Here is a 23,997-nt window from a genome sequence, read left to right on the forward strand (position 1 = left end):
GCAGTGGCAATTACAGGTAAGTATTTCCTGAAAGTGTTCTCTCTGTCTTAGTGGCTCTTAGCCATGTCTTAAAGTTTGACTACACACATGGATTACTCCACCTCTGAGGAGTGCGCCCAACAGTGCCTTTGATTGACGTGACTGTCAAGAGTGATCATTATAAGGGATCTATTTCCAATGTTCTCTGGTCTATTAGTTCACTTGCAGTTTTCCAGCTGACCATTGGCCAAATGCTCACCTAGGACTAGGTGGTACCAAACTGACAATAAATATAACATTTGAAACCCTGTAGAAGAAAGGTCAAATAATTGTTATTGGCTGCTACTTAAAGTGACTTATTCACTATGATAACATAAAGAAAATAACTTCTCCATTGTTTTCTTCTGATGCTCTATATAATTTAAAGAATGTTGGAAGTGTTGACTTAATAACTCTTCTGTGAGGAAACAAGTGAGATCATCAGTGTTAATATAGTAAAAATATGAACAAGTTAAAAGCATTTCTTTTCTAGTCAGACTTAATAACAAGTTCCCCCTACCTTTGGCACACAAAAGGCTTTTAATAGATGGTATGCAAAATGCATACAGTAAAACAAAACTTTAAGATTAATTGTAAGAAATAAGACATGAAATTACTCCTTCTCCCTTGACAGTGGTTGTACAACCAGAACCCAAAAGATGACCTAAGTAATTCCACTGAGACCTCCATGATCACCCACAGTGGGGACAGTCTGTCATTCAGTGGTGAAGACTCATTCTGAGAGTTAAAACTCACCGACTCGGACAGGAGGCAATGATGGGATTCATCTTAGTGTTTCACGATGGGAACTTTTGGAGATTTCCTTGCATCTAGTAACGCCATGCAGCCCAGGTCTTGTGCTGACTGCGGAACCCAGGTTATATTTGCAGGGCGAGGACAGTGCATCAACTCTCCGAGACTAGCACATTTTAGAGGATGTAGCCTAGAATCATGACCGACCCAAAAGCACTAATGACTTGGACTCACTCCTTGGGGTCGAGAGGGATTTTGGGGAAGCCTGTCATTCTATCAGGAGAGGCCTGCATGCTTGACATTGAGACTGGCATTGGTTCCTCATCACATTATATTTTGAACTATACAGTGTGACATTGGTATTGAAAACTAATACTGTATTAATTTAAATTATTTACCTGATATAAGTGTATGCTGTAGACCCTTGACTCACAGATAACCTTCACAGGAGAACACTCGTTCAGATTGCGATTGGTCTGTTACTTCTCATGAGCAGACACTTACTTTATAAAAGAAACCCACGGCAATATTTTCAAAATGTTGCCACTCTTATTGATATGTTATCAGTGATATTCCTATTCTTTAATTCACAAGTGAATATATCAAAATATAAAAAATACACAGCTTGAGTCATTTTTTTACAGCTTTAAGAAAACACTGACAGCACAGTCTATGAAATGCCATGTATTACCTTAACCTCAAGTGAAATAATAAAATAGAAATTCATTGATTCATGTGAGTAAAAATAATATTCCTTCAAAATAGGCCTTGCCACACATATACAGAATATAGTGCAAATTAAATCATCACATAATTAAAATAGCCTCAAAACTGTATCTCATTGACTACTCGACTCTAACGCCTCCTTCTAGGTGTATGATAATTTTGGAAAGACCAAAATTTATAAATCTTGTTAAAGTAAAAAGCTTTCTGGTGCATTAAAATAATATTAACCTCACTCACTTCTCATTAATAGCAATGTTTTCAACATGTTTCACGTCTCAGCACTTGTGAAATAAAATTTTAACTTGGAAAAATATTATAACAGCATAATTAATTAAAAAAAAAAATACAGCGAGCTAGGTCAACGTCAGTTTGTAGAGAGGTCACGTGCTCTGAGCTCTCCTTCTTCCTGAGGGCAGAAGGAGGGTGGCAGGAGGGTGGCAGGAGCTCTTTCCCGAGCACAGTGAGCTCCCTGCTCTTGGAAACGCAGGCTTCTCCAAACACCCACTTGCCCTGTGTGTGACACATGCTTTACATACTATGGGTTAGCCTGGTGCTATTTCTTCTAGGAAGGAACCCAGAAAAGGAAGCACAGAGAAGAACAAAACCTCACAGGCAAAGTTTCATGAAGTATAAAGTCATCTTGCCTCGGTCGTCATTCAGCACATGTCACAGGAAGAAACCATAGGAATATAAAATATGAAAAGTCTTTAAAATCCAGACAGCAAGTGTAAAAACAGACGCATGAAAGTTCAGAGACAGGCTTAAAGAAATGAGGTATGATCCAGTCATTCTGTTACAACGTGTCTCTGTATTACGTTATGACTGCATTTCAAAGGTGCAAAGTCAGCGAATCATACCTTCTGCTGCTGTGCTCACACGATCCCTCTGGTCACCAATAATGCATGTAAAAAGCATGAAGCCAACTGTATGAGTACACGATAAGCTTATCTGCCCCAGAAGAAGGCAAATCAGAAGTAAAAACGTAAGCAAACAGTTTGTATTAATAATAAATACAGCTTCGAGCATTTAACATCATCAATATTTTAAAATTTTAAATAAATGCAAGTATTTTATACAGAACTGTACCATTTATTATACACATAGTATATCATTTCCCTTTGTTCACAAAGGCTGGTTGTAGATAGTATGGAATGTTACAGTACCACCTTGAATAAAATTTTAGTACAATTCTGTACTTGAAAAAGGGTGCAAAACACCAGCCTCAAAAATCTGAATGGAAATATCTTTCTTTTTAAAAAGTACATCATTAACACACACACAACAACTGTACATAAGCTCACTTTTATCAACTGAAGATGTGGTAGCAGGTACGATGTAGTGTTCATTATCCCACCCAGCAAGATCGCTCATTAAAAGGCTCACGTCCTCCAGGAGCCTTTGTTAACATGTATGCTTTTGTATGAATTACTGCACCCAGATAATTACACTTTAATTTAAAGAAGGCAAACGATGGCTGCCAAGAATGACTTCAGTAGAGCGTCCTTCCTCTACGAGACTCAGGAGACGGCGTTCCTTAGGGTGTCTCTTCCTCCACATGTACTGTAGCTGCTCAAGATTCTCCATTTTGAACTTTGGATGCTGGTGGCTGCATGAAGTCCTTAAAGGGAACCAGTGCCTCTTTAAGAGCAGAGCAGACGTCTGAGGATGAGCAGGTGATGCACTCTACTAACGTAGGGTATAAGGCAATTACTTGTGCCCAGGTATTTCCATCAACTGTAATCAAAAAGTACAAAAAATTCTCAAAACAGTGGATATAAACAGTATGGTCACCCAATTTATATAAACACAATGAAAAATATAACAGAAATGGTTCTATAAGCATCTTTTAATTTCTTAATTTTATAAGACTTCATGATATAAGTAGTAAAGTATAAAAAGGAAGAGATGATAGGGAATTATGTACTTAGAAATTAGGGAGGAAAGTATTAGGGGCTAGAGATGGCTCGGTGCTCAAGAGCACTTGCTGCTTTCACAGAAGACCGGGTTTGGTTCTCAGCACCTACATGGCCGCTAACAGCTATTTTTAATCTCAGCTCCAGGGCCATCCAATGCTCTCTTCTGGCAAACATTCATACATAGAGAGAGAAATAAGCAGTGAGGTTAGTCATAGATACCAACAAACCCTGCAAGTTAACAAAGTAGCAGAATGATCCAAAACGTTATTTTCTGTATAGTTACCAGAAAACAGAGTGTGCATGTTAAGAACAAATAGAAAACCATCTTTTGCACTTGCCTACTACAAATATCTTCACATGAATTTCTCAGTAATAACGTTGATAGCAGTCTGAATTTCACGTTACTGCCCAGATGGAGCCGTCTTACAGAGCTTGCTAGTCTTTAATGTGCACCACAAGACTGGACAGAGAGCCAACCTGCTTTCCTCGCCTCATCCACCAACGGGCGGATGCTTTCCACCAGGTGCGCAGGAGTGGCCCGCCAGAACCAGTAATCTGCTTTACTGAAATCCCGGGGTTACATTTTTACTTCCTGTTGTTTGCTGGGGTCTGACTCAGGGTCATGTACAAGCAGGTGTTATACTGCCAATCTGTACCTCAGGCCTCCTTTTTTACCCTTTATTCGGAGACAGGTGGCTTAGCAAGTTACCCAGGCTGGCCCCTCCACCACATTCTCTAGTAAGTGCACTGTAGAGTGGTCAATCCTCACATAAAACCTGCCAGTATATGTCATGTTATTGTGTGGAACAAATCTGCAGTCTGGGAGGAAGGGCAGCACACAAGAAAGAGTACTGTGAAAATGTACAAAGCACACTCCCTCTTTTGGGGGTTGTTGAGATAGGGTTTCTCTGGTAGGTGGCCTTGGCTGTTTGGAACTTGTTCTGTATACCAGGCTGAATTTAAACTCAGAGATAAGCCTGACTCTGCCTCCCAAGTGCTGATATTAAAGGCATGTGCCTTTAATATGTCTGGCTCAAAGAACTTTTAAAAATTATTTCATACTTTACTCTAATTTACTAAGTGGTAACCCCCCCCCCCGCCCCAATAAGGCAGTGCTTGGTATCCTGGTCAAGCCAGGAGACTGTTCTCTATCTCAGTTCTCTTGATGTAATATAAGGAAAGGAGTTTCTTAACATAGTCTCTCTATTTCTGAAACAAGTCCCTGGTCAGATAAGCTTGGTACACGTCACACATATCTTTCCTCTTAAAGACCAACAATTCATATGAATTCACTAGAGGCTTACAGTAAAAGTGCGTACTCAAATTTATATAATTCGCAGTTTCCCATAAGCATATAAGATGCTTATGGGATTTTTTTTTTCATCTAATGTGTTTTGACCCTGCTCAGTGCTAAAGTTATTTCTTTAGCTCACTTCTATGAAAAGTTCTATGCATCTGCTAACTCCTTTTCTTTCTTTTTCATATATATATGAAAATATATAATTATATATTATTATATGTGAGCACACTGTCACTCTCTTCAGACACATCAGAGAGGACATCAGATCTCATTACAGATGGCTGTGAGCCACCATGTGGTTGCTGGGATTTGAACTCAGGACCTCTGGAAGAGCAGTCAGTGCTCTTAGCCACTGAGCCATCTCTCCAGTCCTAACTCCTTTTCTCAAACAGGCTTCTTCAGGACAAGGCTGGAAGGAGAGAATGGGCCGCACTGGTGAAAATAGGGACTGGTGGGCGGGTGAGTAATCACTTCTCTGCTTTTTACCTGTCTGAAATGTTAAGAATTTGAACCAAGACCGGGAAGATGGCTTGGCAGGTAAAGCTGACTGCAGCCATGCCGTAATCTGTGTGATCCTAACAGGTCACTGGAAGAAGAGAACCAAGTCCCTCAAGTTTGTGTCTGACCCATACATATGGTGTGGCAGGGTACAGCCCTCCACACACAGTAAATATCATGTTATAATAAGAATGTTAATATAAGAAGAATCCACACCATACTTCTTTTCACTTTTGCTTTGGGGATGGAGGTTGGCTTAAAAGAAATCAGAAAAGGAACGGAAAAACAAAACAAAAAAGCCAGGCACCACTGCTCTGGGAAGTTGTCTTTGGCCATACTTTCTACCGAGCCGCAGAAGAGCATCCGGATGGAAACTCTACTCTGGCCAGACAAACAGTCAAACGGCTTCGGCTTATTAGAGGAGATACATGAAGATGACCCCAGACACAGAACTTGTACTCAGTTCTTACAGCATGTTTTAAAGCCCACAGTAATTTCTGAGGGACTTTCTGACAGAAAGCCAGGTATACTAGCTCATACCTGTCACCCAGGACTTGGGAGGTAGAGGGAAAGAGGTTAGTAATTCAAGGCTATCCTCTGCTGATAGTTCAAGGCCATCATGACTTATATGAGACTCCGTTTCCTAAACCTCAAACTATAAAATGAATATCAAAGAGATGCATGTATAAATATGAAAGAATATATATAATGTTTGTTGAGTGAAAAACAGACAAGAAAAAAGTGATTACAAACAGGGGATATTGTTATTTATCTGTATAGAAAACTGAGGGTTACTGGAGTGTGTATTTTGTATTACATATGTGTGGGAACTGACTTTCTCCTCTTGTCATGTGGTTACTGAACTCAAGTTCTCAGGTTTGGTGCTAGTGCCTGACCCAAGAGCACCTTTGTTTTAAGTTATGTATATTTATATAGCCTACTTAAAAACTTACCATCAAATAAAATAATAAAAACAAAGCCTCTTAAAAATGTTAAGTCTTCAAATGCCTCACTTCCGGCCACACTACAGTAGGACAGTGTTAAAAGTTTAAATGAAGTCTGTAGGTTCTCCTGCATCGGCTTGGACTGGCTGTGTGCAACGCACATGACTGACAGAAAAGCCGGCATTCTTATCTCCTCCCTCCTTTCTTGAGGAAGTCTATTAAACTTTTCTAATTTATCACCATTAACTTATGGTTACATCAAAAAACCCCTCACTTCATTTGTTTAGAGCATAATTCTAACTTCTACATTTGTTCTGTATTTGTGCATATGTGTGTGCAGGTGCACACATATGTGTGTGCATGTATGTGCGGAGGCCAGACAGCACCTCAGGTGTTGTTTTCAGGTACTATTTTTGTTAAAATAACGTGTAATGTCTTTATCCTCGTGTTTCTGGTGTAAATGTTTGGGTGTGCTCAGAGTCGGCTCTCTCCTATCGTGATCTGGTCGTCAGCCTAGGCCATCTTGCTGGCATATGTGGTTTTTTTTTAACAAGTTAATTTTACTGAATTGACATGAATTGAGTTTTTTGTCATGGAGTGAACTGAAGAACAAAGAACATAATGGCACTCATGTTCGGCTACCTTAGTGATAACACAAAGATACCACGCAGTGCCAACACTGGCAGAGAGGACGGAGCGTGCAATGTGTGTAGCACAGGCAGCCACGTTCGCCAGCACTCACCGTTCTCAGGCTGAGTCTTCTTCAGTGAGTCAATGAGAGTACTGACAGCTTTTAGAACAAAGATGATTTCTGTTACTTGCTGCCTGAAAACGATGAGAGATGATTTCCCTTAGGATTTTTTAAGATACAACATGTAATTTTTTTCTCACAAAGTCTGTACAAATACATATAATTTTGGAGAAATATTAACTACAATAAAATAAAGAGGTTAGAATCCCTATAAAAGGAAAAGTCATCAAGCACATAGCAAACACGTCCATACCATGTTTACTGCCGATCTGAGGTTACCTCACCAAATCTGATTTGTGGTTATGCTTACTAAGATTATCAATGGTAAGGGGCAATTAGCTTCCTGAAAATCCACCTTTACAGGGCGGCCTCTGCCACTACCTGCAATTACTTTTGTTTTTTTCAGACAGGGTTTTTCTGTGTCATCTTGCTGTCCTGGAACTTCATTTGTAGACTAGGCCAGCCTCAAACTCAAGAGGTCTGCCTGACTCTGTCTCTTGAGTGCTGGATTAACGACTTGTGCCATTCCACTATTTTATAATACAAGCTTTAAAAACTTCCTAAAACACGACTTTTTGTTTTCTAGTTAATATTAATAGAAATTTGCCAAAGATGGAATGGAAAAGCTGCTTTTAATACCGACTATGTGTTTTGTTGTCGTGCTGCTGAAAGTGCTCTCAGAACTGCAGGGATACTCAGGTAGTTTTCGTTTCCTTACTGTAATTTTAATATGACATCACAGAACATGCCTGACATTAACTCTGAGGCAGCCATTTAGCAACATTTAACAAAAACGAATAAGCACGTAATAAAAGATCCAAGGGTGACAAGAACACCCTGGTTTCTTCCTTCCAACAACAGCAATGGTGGGTCTTGCTTTAGCGTCCCTTCTACTGCTGGTACAGAGCTGAGCTGTAGTCCCACAGAGAGCCAGGCCTTTCCAGTGCTGCGCAGGGCACTCTGTCAAGCCTTATAAATAATATATCTAAGGCGGGATCTCACACATCCCCCAGGCTGATATCAAACGTGTAACTTTGAACTTCTGATCCTCCTGCTTCAATTTCCTGTCTGCTGGGATGAGAAGCCTCACTAGCAGGCCCTGTTGATGTAGTTTTGGGGACTGAACTATGTCGAGTACTTAAACATCTGAACTACATCCCCAGGCATCAACTGTTGCAAGCAGACTGGTGTTGAAATGCCGCTTGTAGAAAACACATAATACTGTGACACAGAATCAAACAGCTTCATCAGATGACTATAAATAGAGCTCCAATTACAGAAAGCAGATAGTGTGGAGGAGAGAGCTCAGCGGCTGAGACCATGTACTGCTCTTACAGATGGTCTGCGTTTGACTGTGAGCACCTACATCAGATGGCTCGCACTGCTGGGAGCTCTAGCCTCAGGGCATCACATACCCCTGCTTCCTGCAGGCACCTGTACTAATGCCCACATACTCACACATAGATAAAGATAGCACAAATAAAATTTACAAGAAATAAGGAGCTAGTTAAATCTTCAACCCAAAAATGAAGGAAAGAGGATATTTTCTGAACATTTATGATCTAGTAATAATATTCACGTAAAGCAGGTTTATCTCTGCTCGTTCATTACATATCAGGAATCAACTTTAATCCATTTTTAATCATGTCCATAATCATTTTGTGACTTTCACTCACCAAATTAGAAAACTGTAAAATAAACTCTAAATGAGTGAAGAAGTTTTAAATCTTAAAAATTGAGGAAAAGGCATTCATATGGTCCTGAGAAGATCTAAACTGGTACAGAACTGTAGCAGGAGTTTGGGGAGACATGGGAATGATTAAAGAGAAACCCTGTCCTTTGTCTGAGCACTTCCAACTTCAGAGACTGATGAAGCATCAGGGTGCATGTGGGATCCGTGAGGGATCTGCTTCTCTACCAGAACCCCATCACAAGGAGGTCACTGTCCCTAACTCTTTCCTGCCCTGGGGACTTCTGTCCTTTCATACTTTGTTTCCACTTAAACTCCAGTTTCAACATTAAAAAAAAAATGATTATATCCTCAGCTGAATTCCAGTCCATAGCTCAACTGAGCTCAGCCCTGCAGCTCCTGCCATGGACACAAGCTGGGTACAAGAAGCTTAGGGGCAGCTTAGTTAAACACATTAGAAAAAAACTGGGTTTTAAGACAGGAACAGGTGACACAAATCAAGAAATGTCAATCAAAGATAACCTAGAAGCGATTAATCTGTTAATTTCTCTTTAGAGAAAAAGATTGTGTTTTAATGCAAATCCACAAGTTCTTATGCAGAAACCTCTAGCAGAGGATCTCTTTTCAGATTCAATATTTTTTAGGTTCAAAAGGCACATGTATCACATAGTTATTAATCTACAAGAAAGGCCTGAAGTAGCATAATAATAATTAATAATAATAATTTATCTGCAGCAAAGCCTATAAATGCTTACACTGCAGAAGGCATACACAGTTATCAATGACTTATGCTATGGAGGGCACACACAGTAATCAATGACTTATGCTATAGAAGACACATACAGTTATCAATGACTTCAGTTCTGACTAGTTCACATAAGAAATCTCTTGGTTTTGAGCAATCTTTGTTACTAATGATAATGTCAGTGTATTCCCCCCTTAATTAAATGCATACCTTGGGAGAGGACATTTTCCACTCAGCCTCTCATCTTCTATGTAGCGATGCAGAACATCCTGAGACCTCTTTAAAAGCACAGAGAGTGCCATTCGTGAGATGTAGCCTTCCTGGGGTGTTGTGACTTTGTTACTGAAGGAAAACTGGAGTAATGTTTCAAAACACATTTTAGAAAATTCTTCTCTCAAACGAATGTCAATCTCTGCTTCTGTAAAATTAGCAATATTTGATTGTTAAAACAGTCAACATTAATAACAAGCCTAGCAAGCTAGGAATAAAAATACTCTATCAGTAAGATGAAAGGCACTGATGAACAACCCATAGTTAATAATACTTAGTAAATATTTAGTAAATAACAATTTTCCCTCTTGAAATGTGAAAAACAAGGCTGCCCATAATCAACATGGTTTTGTTTTCCTCTGTTTAGTGTGGTGTGTTTGTGTATGCGTGTGTGTGCATGCACTCATACCACATTATACATGTGGAAGTGAGAAGACAACCTGTAGGAGCCAGTTCTTTCCACGTGGGTTCCAGTAACTGCACTTAAAGTGTCAGGCTTGGTGGCAAGCATCTTTCGAGACGGCTATAAAGTGCATCTCAAGGGCAGAGTGTTTGCCTAGCACACATGAAGCTCTGAGTTTGACTTCCAGCCTCAATCCCCAGTACCACATAAAGTAGACACGGTGGCATATGCCTGCAACTCCAGCATGAGAAAGAGAGGCTAAGGGCACTCTAGGCTACACAGGAAGTTTGAGGCCAGCTACTGAGGTATGCATTTTTTGAGGACAGTCTGGGGTACCTGAGACCACACCTTAAACAACAATGACAAAACCTGAACAAACCTCTCAAGAGTTTAGTCTAAGTTAAAAGTCACAATTGCCTTTTCTGTCTTATTCTCTTTCCCTCTTTCCTAACTACATGTTTTTCTGGAGCAGGAGCCTGCTCTGGTCAAGACTAGTTCTTCCTAGTCAAGCCTTTTAGCCAGAACTGGCAAGTAGCCCCACGTTCAGTATCCCAGAATTCTAGTTTCCTGCTTCTTCAGTTTACCCAGTTTCCATGAAGATATCCTGCAGTGGCTTCCTAAGAAGGGATGAGGGAAAGTAAATCTCTGTTGTTGTTCTGAGGATGCCATTACTTTACTGTGGTATGACGTGTGGGAGGCTCCTAGCTGCTGTAGAGCCTTGGTGGGAAGTGGGAACTCTTCAATCCCACCCTGTCTGAGGCAGGAACCCTTTCTGCTCAAGCCTGAGAACTACTGGTCTGTACTCAGACTTGCCCAGCGGTGCCTAGGCACACACCTCCATGGGGGAACTCTTCATTTCTAGCCACTAGAGGTCAAGTCTGTGAAAACCCTGCAGTTCCTATGAGAACTCGTGTGATGTTGATATTAGGCTGACATTCTGTGATATGTCTTACTGGGGCCTTTTGTCCTTGACTGTTGGGCACTGAGTTATCATTTCTAATGTGAGGACATATGTCTTCAGTAATATCCTTTTCTATATTTCTCTGTTCCCTCCTAGAAGACACAGTTATCAGAGGGACCAGATAAACACCTCTGATTAATTTGATTTCTTTCTGATCTTAGCACACATCTAAGCATTGGTTTCTGCTCTATTTCCTTGATTACTGCTGTGACTTGAATGATGGTCTCTGGCATTTGAACACTCCACATTCCACAGGTAGAAGCACTGTTTGGGACGCTTAGGAGGTATCGCCTTGATGGAGGTGTGTCATTAGGGGTAGGCTTTGAGGTTTCAGAGTCATACACCATTCCCAGTACACATATGTGCCCCTCAATCACCCCCTCCCCAACTCTTGCTCTCACTCTCAGTTTCCTGCCTGGGGTTGAGGATGTGAGTCCTCAGCTGCTGCCCCACTGCCCGCCTGCTGCACCTACACGTCCCTGTGATGTGCTTTCATCCCTCTGGAAGAAGCTCGGTTTCTTTTATTTACTCATTTATTTTAGCTTTCCCCTTAGAGTCTGTGAAGTCTGGCCATTGGGTCATGCTAAATAGCTAAGAACCAAGTGATCATGGGAATTTGCTTAGCATGGAATGTCTTTCTGTATGTGTTTTCAGAAAACTCCAAGGTAAAGCTGAGGTAACGTGCTTTATGCAAAGCCCCTGTGAGAGCGGGTGAGCGCCTTTCTTTCAGGGTTGGTACACTCACACCACACACTGGTGTTGGTACACTTCACACCATACATGGCAGGCAGGGGTATCAGAATCCTCCTAGGACTAGTGCATACCTGGTGACTCAGCACTTGAAATATTTGTACCCAATTTTAATTGTACTCCATTAAAATATCTACCATTTTAATAAGTATAATATAAACATTAAGTCCACTTAATTATTTTCTCTGAAATTCCCATGCTGATTAAACTTATAGACCAGTTTTTTAAAATGTTGGGGTGAGTGGAAAAACCCTTGGCTTGTGAAGTAAGCAGCAAGAGAGTCATCTAGTGGCCAAACTGATAAATGTTCTTTAAAACCTCAGTATTCCTGGGTCTAGTAAAATGTTGGGATTAAGGATAGATACATAATTTCCTGCAAATATTTATTATCTCACAGAAAAAAAAGTCCCATCATGTCACAACTACATCTGAGATTTGAATACATGTTTTAGTAACTAGAAATAATAAATTTAGACATATGAGAGGGCATAAAGAACACAGCAGTTCTTTCTTATGACGGGGTGTTCTTTCAATCCGACTAAACTCATTCCTTTCTCTAATACTGTGGTACATATCCTTAGAAATGTTTTCAACAATGTGACACCTTTCTAGCACAGTGCAGTACACAGTAGGCACTCATTGTCTGCTCCTTTAAGAAATGTTAGGAAACTCTTTCCCTACTAGAACCAACATCTAAGTGGCAGAATATTCTTTTTTGAAGTCATAATAATCTATGACTTCAAAATCGAGTAAATTCTTTCTGTCAACATGCATAACTTCATCAGATTCCAGAAATACCATGTGATTCACTTAATCAGAGCTTACAAATATGAACATACCTACCTTTCCCCTCCTAAAACGTCACATTCTATATCACATCCCTAAGATCCCCCCCCCACCCTCCACTTTATATACAGCAGGCAGAGGACTAGCCACGCCCTGTTTCCTACCCCTGTGAGCAGACTCTGAACCACACACCTGTAAAGGAGGACGGCTGGGAATGGATGGAGCCCCTGTTGAGCATGGTCATCATCTGAGCCACAAACGCTTTAGGAATGAGGTTGGCATAGGGGAGGATCTCCGCGCTGATGAGCTGAACAACCTAGAGCAAAGGGGAGTCAAGTCTACCCTGTCCTCGGAAGAGACGAGCCTATTCAGATGATCATTTCTAGAGTGAAAGCTAAGTGTTACTTTAAAAAGGTAACGAACCTTCTCTGATGGAAGTACATGAACGTTTTAGTGTTACTACAACATGACCACTAGCCTGTCTCTTCATCCATCTTACCTATAAGGAGAGTCAACACGAAGGTTTACTGTGCTACAGTTTTAATGTATGTTGATCTTCACCTAACCATAAATATATATAGGAAAATGCTCAGCCATATATGAAACTCACCCTTGCTAAAATACCCAAAATTAAAGTTAAACTTATTTTTCATTAACCAGAAATCATGAACTATGAGAAATTAAAGTCACAATCATTTTTGTCACATGCTTATCCTAACATACAGTTCATTTTATCCTCTGGAGGAAGAGAAAAGCTCACACAAGGTTTAAAGAGCAATGGCACAGAGGCAAGACTGTATAGGCTACACAGTGTCTAGATTTTCAAGCATACACAGGAAGATAATGTGTTTGCTTCAATTAAACGCTCAGCTACCTCAGAGACAACAGATGAATCCCAACTCCTGAACCAACCAGAAACTCAAGCTAAGAAGCTTCAAGGTTGGCAAGACGGCTCAGCAGGCACTGAACCATGTAAGAGGGGAAGGCTCCACAAAGTGTGCTCTGACCTGCATACGAGTATACAGGACACACAGACAGACACACACACCCACACAACCACATACACACAAAGAGAGGCATATACACAACTACACAGAGACACACAGAGACACACACACACACACACACACACACACACACACAGACACACACACACACACAGACACACACACACACACACACACACACACACACACACACACACACACACACACAGACACACACACACACACACACACACACACACACACATACACACAGCCGGGGGAGAGGCATGTAGGACACATTCACCCTTCCGTACTAACATTAAAGTCTTCACAATCCATTTATCATTCTCAAATACAGTAAAACACAGGAAAAATTTTCTAAGCTTGCTTACTTCAACATCAATACTTTCATTTCTTTGAAATTCTTGAATAGAGAGATTATCTGGAGGTATGCTACAAAAGAAAAAAGAAAGACTTGATTTCCTTTCCAGAACAAACAAACTGGAGACAAACAGCATTCATGTGAGGAAACATTAGCTCTTCCTGCTCAGACTGAGACTTAAAGGAAGACACTTTTAAATGACAGGACTTACTGTAAATGATCTGTTAAAACACTACAAGCAATCTTAACTGAACATCTGTAAAACTAAATATCTCCCAGTATAATGTATGAATGAGAAAGGTACCAATCCACAACTAAAGTCACCATTGAGAGTACACCTGATTTTATCTATGCTATATGATAGTGACAAAATATCCCCAATCAAGCCCATTATTAGTTTGTAATACAATACATTAAATTCTTTAGAGTAAATATGAGAGAACATCCATAAAGAAAAGGCCAAATTTAATTTTCTAAAGCAAAGTTATTACAGCAAGAAAAGAGAAGTCTTCTGAAAGAGAAAGGTGGGTGGAGTCTAGACTTTCTGACTCATGGATAGTAAGATACCATAAATGTATAGAATACTGTTTAAGAACAACTTTACAACAGCAGCAGCTGAATCAGCCAGTGTTGTAAGAGCTTTGTCTGCATCACTCTCACGTGTCTTCACGAAGTAAGCAGTGCCGTCCTAGTCAACACACGAGAAGACCAAGCTGCATGTGCCTACGAGTGTGTCTGCCAGCACATCCCAGGGAAGCACTAGGCTCCAGTTGGGACCTGTGTTTCTGACATTTACATCTGTATCATTCTCTTTCATGTTATATGTATAAAACAGCACCAATGCATTCAGTTGATAGGTATAGTACAGAGTTTAATACCTACAGTTACATGCTTAGTAGGCCATGCCCTCTGCATCAAGCATGAGAACATGTCCGAGAACAGACACGCCCTTCCAGTTGTGTGTGCAGCCCAGCAATGGTACAGTCAGTAACTGTCAATGGAGAAAGGCTAAGACCCACATCTGAACAGTTGTAGATACAGTCTCCCATCTCTTTAAATGCTCTCCATTTTAGATCAACGAGCTGACCTTTTAGTAAAGAGGAAGTCTTCAAGCGTGCTGGCTAATTCTGGCCACATGCTGTCAAATTTCCCAGAGGAAGCGTGCTGTCGGGCAACAGGCAGCCCAATAGAAAGCACTTTGAGGAGAGAGGCTACCGCTAGTTTCCATGTGCTTTCAGAAGGGCATGAATACTTCAAACTGAGAGGAACCCTGAGAGTCTGCAGGGGAAGAGAAAGTTCCGTTTGGTTAAAACACACACAGCTGCATTCAAAACTAAATGGCATGTAAAACCATGAAAGCACAACGTAAGGATTTTCACTGAGAAGAGGTTAAGAAGGCTGACTCTCCTAGGAAGACACACTGCACTTTGTTTGGGACTGAGAACCAGACTCAGGCCTTCTGTATGCTAAGAATGACCAGTACCTCTGAGCTAACCTCAGCTCTGAAAGCGACATGTGTGTGTTTAAATTGGACTCGGTAGCTCAGGCTGTAGTCAAACTCACTATCCTCCCGTCTCAGCCTCCCAAATATTGGGTTACATGTGTGCTGCAACTGCAACCATGAGCTTTAACACGGTCTTGTCTAAACATGAGTCATTAACTACCTCTCTGAACCTCAGTTCTCTTTCTTTAAAATCACAGTAAGGATACTATTTGAGAAGTTAGAGCTAAAAACAGAAAACGTACCACTTTGCAACATCCTGGTGTGGTTCTCCCAGTAGAAAGTATAGTTGCTAAGGGTCTCCTGCCCAAGAGGCTGATGCTGCCTATATGTTGTTCCCAGTGGCAAGAGGAGCGCTAACAACCTGAGATCCTTTCATGTTTGAGAACTAAAATTCCTTGAGTTTTACACTTTACTCAAACGTTTCATTGTACTTTCTCTAGTACTGCACTAAATTAATCATGCAAGAATATGAAACCTAGAAAGGGAGTTTAGCTTTAGATATGTCCTTCAAATAGAGGAAAGTTAAGAAACAAGAAGAAATGTAATGAACAAATGTTTAAGTTTTAAAAAGAAACCCAAACCTGGTGTTCTGCATGTGTACCATATAAGGAACTTATGTTCTGTATGTGTACTATATAAGGAACTTACATTCTACACACGTACCATATAAGAAACTTATGTTCTTCATGTGTACCATATAAGGAACCAGTGTTCTGCATGTGTACACATAAGGAACTGGCATCTTAAAGACGAATCTTCATCAATAGTTAGGCTAACACACCCACTCTGTACCCCAAGCTTTGAGGACACTTAAGAACTGTAACAAATCTACTATGCAGAAGGACCTCACCCGGCTTAGGGAGAACTCAGCAGAAAGGCATCTACTTTTAGAGGCTCTGGGTTCAAGCCCTACTACTGAGGTACCCTCACTCCACTCCAAAACATCTCATATAATAAAAAAAATGTGTTTGCCAAATACAGTTCATGTATCATGTTTTTCATTTATCCCAATATATTGCTTAGAGAAATTTCAATCATTTTCTAATATCAAATAAAATTATAGAGATAAAAAGATATGCTACCTTAATAATACTCTGGAGGACTTTCTCGTTCACCACTGCTTTATGACAGGCCGTTTTTTGGTACAAATCCACAACTACTTCTAAAGACCTCTCAGCGAATGGTACGTAGTTCAAGGCCACCCATTCCGCCTAGAAAGTAATGTTTTCACATGGAGTTAGAGGGGACCGAAGGAAACAATACTGTCTTTGAGAAGAAAGCTCCTTTTCCTTACAAGTTAGGCCTTGGTTCTAGATCAGATCACATTACATGCAAAGTTTTCAAAAAAACATATGTATTGCATAAAAAGTAATTCTCATTCAGGCAAAAGTTACAGCTACTGGGGAAGCACAGAGAGCATTCTATGGAGACTGGGAAGATGTACTTTGTTGCCAGCAGGTTAGGACAGGTTTAGGAAATTTAACTCACCGGTGCAAATAGTTGGATCTATTGTGATTCCATTGTGATGCAAGACAAATAGAATGAGAAAAATTAATACATATTAAAACTACTTTTTGGACTATATAAATTATAATTATGTTGAGTGAAGAAAATCAGCATGTACATGCATTCAAAAATTTACTTTTGTTATAAATGAAGATATAATTTGCCAACTAAGGCTATCAAAATATATGTAAAATCCAACTAAATTTCACACCAGCAATGGACAACTTGTTTAGTACACACAGATTTCTTCATCTTGTAGATACCTATTTTAAGGCAAAATCAGGCTTAGGGATTTATACCCATTTTGTAGAATGGGGCAGCAAAGAAAAGGATGGAAAGGAACTTTCTCTTTTGAAGAAACAAAGGAAGTGACAGGGCAAACTCTGAGAAGGACCCTGTGGAGAGGGAGATGGTAAGAGTCGCAGAGATGTCTCGAATAATACTTCTACTCTGTAACAGACACCTGAGTAGGAATAGGAATGAACTCTTCCTTTCTAGGTAACCAAAGTCTATCCTGATTGGAACTTGTTTACAGCGTGTTACAGAGTAGATGATTTGTGAACTACCTGGTTGTGTTTTGCATTTGCAATGTGCTTTGTCTCCAGCTGTCCATACTGTGGAGGTTTACAGGAGAACTCTACAAATGCCAGTAACTGCTCAAATATAGCGGGGTACATTATCTGCATGTTCTCTGGTCCAACGCAGATGGCCTGTGAAGCAAAACGTGAACATTAGGATGCACAGTGTGAAGTCTAGAAAGCTTTTTCTGTGCACGCATTTGCTCACCCAGAGTCCCTTAAGCATGTCACATCCTATGCTGTCTTTTCACACTTGGAAAGTTGAACTACTAAAACACTGAACAAAAGGCAGCCTCACACTTAATCAGGCTAAAGATGCTCTTAACGATGTAGGATTCACTCTTTAACACAGAGGGCAAAGGTCAAGCCTGTAGAGACAAGTGCAGGTGAGACTGGGGTGTGCATCTGAGATTTGCTACGAGCAGCCACAAGAGCAGCAGGAGCTCAAGACAAAGCTGACCTCACTGTAAGTGCTATAAACTCATGGACACAAAGCTGATTTCTGCCCCATGCCCGGTCTACATACTCACAGGCGTCAGAGCTGAAACAAATCAATCTTTGAAACAATTATGCAAAATGTTTTCAGAGTCAATGCTCAGATAAATTCCCAGTAGTCACAATGAATAATTACTTCTGTTCTTTTTCTGCTAACGCAGTTATTAAGAAGTAAACTTTAGGTTTTTCCTTGAAAATAAAGGGTGTGTGCTGTTTTTTATTACCTTCTATGAGTGTAAAACAGACTTGAATGTGCAGTTAAGGGAGTCCAAGAATCAGGGAATTTTCCAAATGACAAGATTTTTCTGATAGAAAACCTTTTTTATTCACTTTAGGGAAATATATAAACGATATGTTTGTATAATTTAATCAGAGGGGGAAGGCATTGTGGTTTGAATAGGTTTGGCCCCCACAGACTCATGTGTTTGAATGCTTGGTCCATGAGGAGTGGCGCTATTAGGAGGTGTGGCCTTGTTGGAGAAGTGTGTCACTGTGGAGACAGGGCTTTGAGGTGTCATATATATGGTCATCTGCCCAGTGTGGATGGCAGTCTGTGGATCACGATGTAGAATACTCAGCTCCTCTGATGTCTGTCTGCAAGCTGCCATGCTTCCTTCCATGATGATAATGGACTGAACCTCTAAAACTATAAACCAGGCCCAATTAACTATTTTCCTTAATAAGAATTGTCTTGGTCATGGTGTCCCTTCCCAGCAATAAAACCCTAAGACAAGTATGATGAGCTACATTTTTTTCTATAATGGAAACATTTAAAATCTTACTTTGATTTCGGTCATAGAAATTCATGCACCTCAAACAATCCTTGAATGTCAGGTTCTGTTACTTTTTTGGCTTATTCACAATTTGTTTCTTGAACAATGGAACTACAGTTAAACAGGTAAGACTACTGCTTAGCTTGCTTGCCTCCAGGGAAGTGTAGAGTGCCGTGGTTATGTCCAGGGCAGTGTAGGGCGCCGTGGTTATGTCCAGGGAAGTGTAGAGTGCCGTGGTTATGTCCAGGGCAGTGTAGGGGGCCGTGGTTATGTCCAGGGCAGTGTAGGGCACCGTGGTTATGTCCAGGGCAGTGTAGGGTGCTGTGGTTATCATCAGAAACATCACCAGAGTTTCCACATTCTAGCTGGGAATAAAGGAGCCAGAACTAGAAAATAGGACTGTCTCCTCACAAAGGGACCTGAATGGCAGACAGTGGCTCTCTCGTGTCTTGGCTGATTACTGAGTTGGCCTTTTTATTAATGTTTACTTCCTCACACTATAGCCAAGGCTGGGCTCAAACTTCATGTGAACCTTCCTATCTCAGATTTCCAAGTGCTGGGATTACAGCTTTTCTTTTCTTAACACATTTATACATGTATATATACATGTTCGTATCTTGGAATTTATGTGGAGCGCAAAACAACTTTTGAGAGTTCTCCTGCCATGTGGGTCCTAGGGACCATCACCAGGCTTGGTGGCAAGCTCCTTTACCTGATTGGCCATCCTGTTAGCCCTTGTTTAGGACCTTGAGAGTTATGGACGGAGGTATCAACTTGATAATCTACAAATGCTTTTATTTTGATATGGTCTTGCTTCCCAGTCTGGATTTAGTTATCATTTTTTATATGTTTATTGATTTGTTGTAAAAAACAAAACACACGGCTAAAAACACATATTTTAGAGCTGCAGTAAGAACACTCCCCCTTGTGTCTTAGTATGGGCTATCAACAATTCAGGATTAACTTTGACTAGAATTAGAAGACACAGGAGCTTCTTAACAACTCAAAATGGACCAGAATTACTTTCTTTTAAATATCTCAAGAATTAATTTTAAAAATCTTGACAATCTTAAATTTATCTCAAAGTGTACATACAGAGCAATCTCAGAAACTCCTAAATTTATCTTCTGAAATTTACTGTAAAAATAAAATAAAATAAAATAAAAGTCCAGAGAACCACGTCAATGCTGTTTATGCAGGCTAAAAGCCCGTTACCTTCTGGAGCACGTCTAAGGCGGTAAGTACAGCCTCCTGCAGACTTGTGAGGACGGCTTCCGTGTAAGACGGCAGAATGAAAGGAGACGCATCGGAACTGATGGGGACCGACACCGCGCTGTGCAGGATGACGCCCAGCTTCTGCAAGTCAGCCATGCTGAAGCCAGCCTTTATGTGCTGGTACAGGGCCGGGAAGATCTGAATTAAGGCTGTAAGGAAAGGCTGGCTGGGGATGAAGGTCAGCTCATCAAAAGTGCTGGGGGGCTCTGTGCTTTCAGACCCAGTTCTGTGCCAGGTGTTCCAGGCAGCCCACCAGAGCTTCAGATCTTCAGCCTCGTCAGTCACCACGGGCGGCTCAGAGCTGCATCTTCCAAGTTTTTCTCCAATGGAATCTGTTCTCACAAACGGCCTGCTCAGGCCCTGGCCTGAAATGTTCCCTATAAGGACAGGCACAGGCACAGTACCTACAGGTGTCTCGGGCTTCTCTGAGTCTCGGGCAGGGGACACAATCTGTAAGATTTCCTGGAAGCTTTTCAGAGCGGCCAGGGACACTTCATTGTTTTTACTGAGTGCAGCTGACTGAATGTGGTCAAGAAGAACGTCCCAAGCTCTTGAAAAGTCTCCTGCATCAAGAAAATGGGATTGTGTCAATTAGCACTAAAATGATCAAATTTTAGATCCTTAGATACTTTGAAGCATAGTTGCTTTATTTTCTGCTTAAATTGACAAAGAACTCAAAAGAATAAAATTAGGATCTAATGTACTAAGGCTAGGACTCATGGGCTGGCTCGATGGCTGAGCAGCTGAGCTGAAAGGCACTTGCCACACAGACTCACAACTGAGCTCCATCTACAGAACTGCAAAGCCAGGTAGGCAGCCTGCCTGTCCCCACAGTCCAGGCACTCCTGCGGTGAGCCGCCAGGTGCGGTCAGGACAGCCACACCAAAGCTCACAGGCCAGCTACCCTGCAGTACCCTAGGTGTCAGGGACAGAGACTGCATCACACAGGTGGTAGGAGAGAATCAGTTCCTCAGGTCATCCTCTGCCTTCCACCATGCATGCTGAGCAGAAAGCCCACACATGCCTTCCCATACACAGTAATAAAAATTGCTAATTAAAAAACCCACAACCTGGGGCTAGGGAGATGGCTCAGTGGTTAAGAGCACTGACTGCTTTTCCAGAGGTCCTGAGTTCAGTTCCCAGCATCTATGTGATGGCTCACAACCATCTGTAAGCCCTCTTCTGGTGTGTCTGAAGACGGTTACAGTACACTCCCGTACATAAAAGTAAACAAATAATTCTTTTTTTTTCTGAAGCTGAGGACCGAACCCAGGGCCTTGTGCTTGCTAGGCAAGCACTCTACCACTGAGCTAAATGCACAGAACTAAGTAATTCTTAAAAAAAAAAAAAAAAAAACCCACAACCCCCACATAAGAGAAAAAATCTCTATAAATAGGTATGTATATGTTAAGTGGTGAATACACCTACTTAGAGGTTTTATTTACTTTTGCCCAAGGAGACTAGAATAACCATATAGGAGAATAAAAGAGCTCTCATAAGGCTGTCGCTCCCCAGCTACCTTTATTAGTGATTTAACTACGGTCTCCCGCCCCTCCCTCCCTAGGATTAGGAGTTGAACTGGCATTTATTTTCCTGGATAGTAGGCAAGTGGTCCATCACTGAACTCTCTGCAGCCTAAGATGTTCTCCTTCCTAATCACTGGAGAAGTTATAACTTACAAAGGATGACATGTGATTTTATTGTCTAAATGTTTAAAACAAGCTATACGCCATGCTTCATAATTCATGATAGCTTTCATGTTATAATGTCTTTATGCCTCTGAGTGTCCTCTAACATTCTTCAGTGGGATGGCAAGATGGCTGAAGCTGGGTAACTTGCTTCAGGTCTCAAGGTCCACATGGTGGAAGGAGACGATTGTCCCTGAAAGTCTTCCTCTGACCTTCTCTTTGTATATACCACACATATGCTACGGCATGTGTGCGTGCTCCCCGTCACATACAAACAATAAACAACCAGTAAGTTAGCTTTGTAAAAGTCTACAATAATTATATATTGCATATGGGTCTGTTAAAAGCAAATTCACTAGTGTTCACATCATTAAAAAAAAATTATTCAAGCTACCTGAGCTGGCTTATATTTTCATGTAAAACATTTAAATCAGTACTTAGCAATTCATGTCTGATGGCATAAACACAGGTGTTAACAGTGATGTTTTGTATATTCTTTTATATGTAATATGATGTATATTTGTATTTTCCATCATATGTAAATCATATACAAAGAGAAAAACCCAAATTAAACAAAAATACCCGGGGTGTGGTGGTGCACGCTTTAACCTAGCACTTGAGAGACAGAGGCAGCCTGGTGTACAGAGTGAGCTCCACAGGCATCCAACACTATGTACAAAGGTCCAATCACAAAAACACTAGAGGGGCTGAAGAAACGGTCCACTTCCTAAAGTGCTTGCCAGGCAGGTATATGAGGGTCTGAGTTTAATCTCTAGACTATGTGTTAAATAAATAATAACAAACAAAAAACAGGTACAGTGGACATGAGCTTAGATCGCAGAGTGCTTGCTATGTAAGCATAAAGGTCAGAGTTCAAATCCCCTACCCTTTATAAAATCTAGGTGTGACTGGCTACATGTGATCCTGTAACTCAGCACTGGGGCAGGAGAGAGAGGCGTTCTAGGTTCAGTCGGAGACCAAGTGTGCCGGGAATGGGGTGGAGGGAAATGGCAGGACATCCAGTGTTGTGTACTGATTACCAAGTCCTGCGCTCACATGCTTGGGTGTGGAGACTTTCCGCATGTGCCACTGGTGTCCCCCAGTGCCTCTGTCCATTTTTCTGTACTCTCCCCAACTCTGTCATTCATACCAAAAGCATTACAACCTCCCCATGGATTCTCAGCCTCAAAACCACTGGTGTCCCTAACTGGACAATCTTTATTTTGGGAACCATGCCTTGCACACACACTCCATCTGACCCCAGTGATACACTAAAGTCTCCAGAGTTAGCATGCTCTCTCTAAGATGAGACTCAGCTTGGTCATGCTTGAGAACCAACGACTTGCATGAACAGCTTCCTCGGCAGTCTGCCATGCTGTTTAATTCTCGCCCTTTCTCTCTTTCCAACCAGAAGGATCTTTTTGAAACAAAATCTGACCCAGTCTCTTTATGGTTTAAAACCTTTCAGCACTTTTGTTTTTCTTTACTTTGCTGTTAGGATAAGGTCCCAAGCCCTCAACACATTTAACACAGCTTGGCCCTTACTCCTCATTTCAGAGACTCTGGTGTGCTAGCCTGCTCATCTCATCTCAGAGACAGTGCGTGCTAACCTGCTTGCTGCTCCTTCTTGAGTCTTCTATTTCTCTACAAGCCTGTCCTCACCTCCCCTTACCCTGACTCTCATCTCCCTGTGATCTCAAGTAAAGTGTTGTCTTCTCAGGTTGCCAATGCAGGCTTCACCAATCCACTCTAAACTCACAGTGCACGCACTTTCTTTGTGGCGTGCATTACTGTAGCCATTATATGTTTATAGGCATAATTATGGCTCTTCTCTCAAGCTCAACCTTGCATGTACTCTGCTCGTCACTGGACTCTGAGAAGCGAGTCCATTGTAGGCTCTTTTTTTCCTCAATGAAATGAACACTACTACCACACTAAAGCCTACAGTTAGGACTATCCACTATTCTTGGGAGACAGTACAATATATCACTTCCCAAAGAACTTCCTATGTCTGTTCCAAATTCCTTTTATCACAAATTACTTGTACAAGCAGAGAAAGACATAGTTGCAAACCTAGAGGCTGCAGTAAGTATCTTCTGGTGTTAAAGATCCTTGCTACTCCAGCCAATGTCAATACCCAGGTCTCAGCCCACTGTTTCTCTGCCGTGTCTCTTGAATGATGAATTAAAATATTTCCACCTCCAGACTCAATCTTTTCTTTGTCTGCAGTTGTAGAAGATTCTCGAACTCGGTCCAGTAGATGAAAGAGCACCTAAATATTTATTTTAAAGATCACATA

The 23,997-nt window shown here is 41.1% G+C and overlaps 1 protein-coding gene across 4 annotated transcripts in view; it reads right to left on the reverse strand.

Annotated features, from left to right (window-relative positions):
• Positions 1-1,335: 1,335 nt before the first annotated feature.
• Mon2 (MON2 homolog, regulator of endosome-to-Golgi trafficking) overlaps positions 1,336-23,997 on the reverse strand; it is a 74,563-nt gene continuing 51,901 nt past the window's right edge. For 2 of the 4 annotated variants that reach the window (XM_032913251.1, XM_032913243.1), the window contains 11 exons: positions 23,772-23,970; positions 19,951-20,573; positions 17,456-17,599; positions 16,872-16,889; positions 16,466-16,594; positions 14,967-15,157; positions 13,890-13,950; positions 12,704-12,827; positions 9,552-9,759; positions 6,898-6,980; positions 1,336-3,231 (listed from right to left, as the gene is read on the reverse strand). In XM_032913251.1, coding sequence (XP_032769142.1) covers positions 3,068-3,231; positions 6,898-6,980; positions 9,552-9,759; positions 12,704-12,827; positions 13,890-13,950; positions 14,967-15,157; positions 16,466-16,594; positions 16,872-16,889; positions 17,456-17,599; positions 19,951-20,573; positions 23,772-23,970 — 1,944 coding nt within the window. In that variant the 3' untranslated portion in view covers positions 1,336-3,067. The remainder of the gene's footprint in view (positions 3,232-6,897; positions 6,981-9,551; positions 9,760-12,703; positions 12,828-13,889; positions 13,951-14,966; positions 15,158-16,465; positions 16,595-16,871; positions 16,890-17,455; positions 17,600-19,950; positions 20,574-23,771; positions 23,971-23,997) is intronic. The other 2 variants (XM_032913234.1, XM_032913259.1) reach the window with 2 other exon arrangements.

Source organism: Rattus rattus, chromosome 1, assembly GCF_011064425.1.
Source record: "Rattus rattus isolate New Zealand chromosome 1, Rrattus_CSIRO_v1, whole genome shotgun sequence".
In the NCBI taxonomy this organism is placed as follows: Eukaryota; Metazoa; Chordata; class Mammalia; order Rodentia; family Muridae; genus Rattus; species Rattus rattus.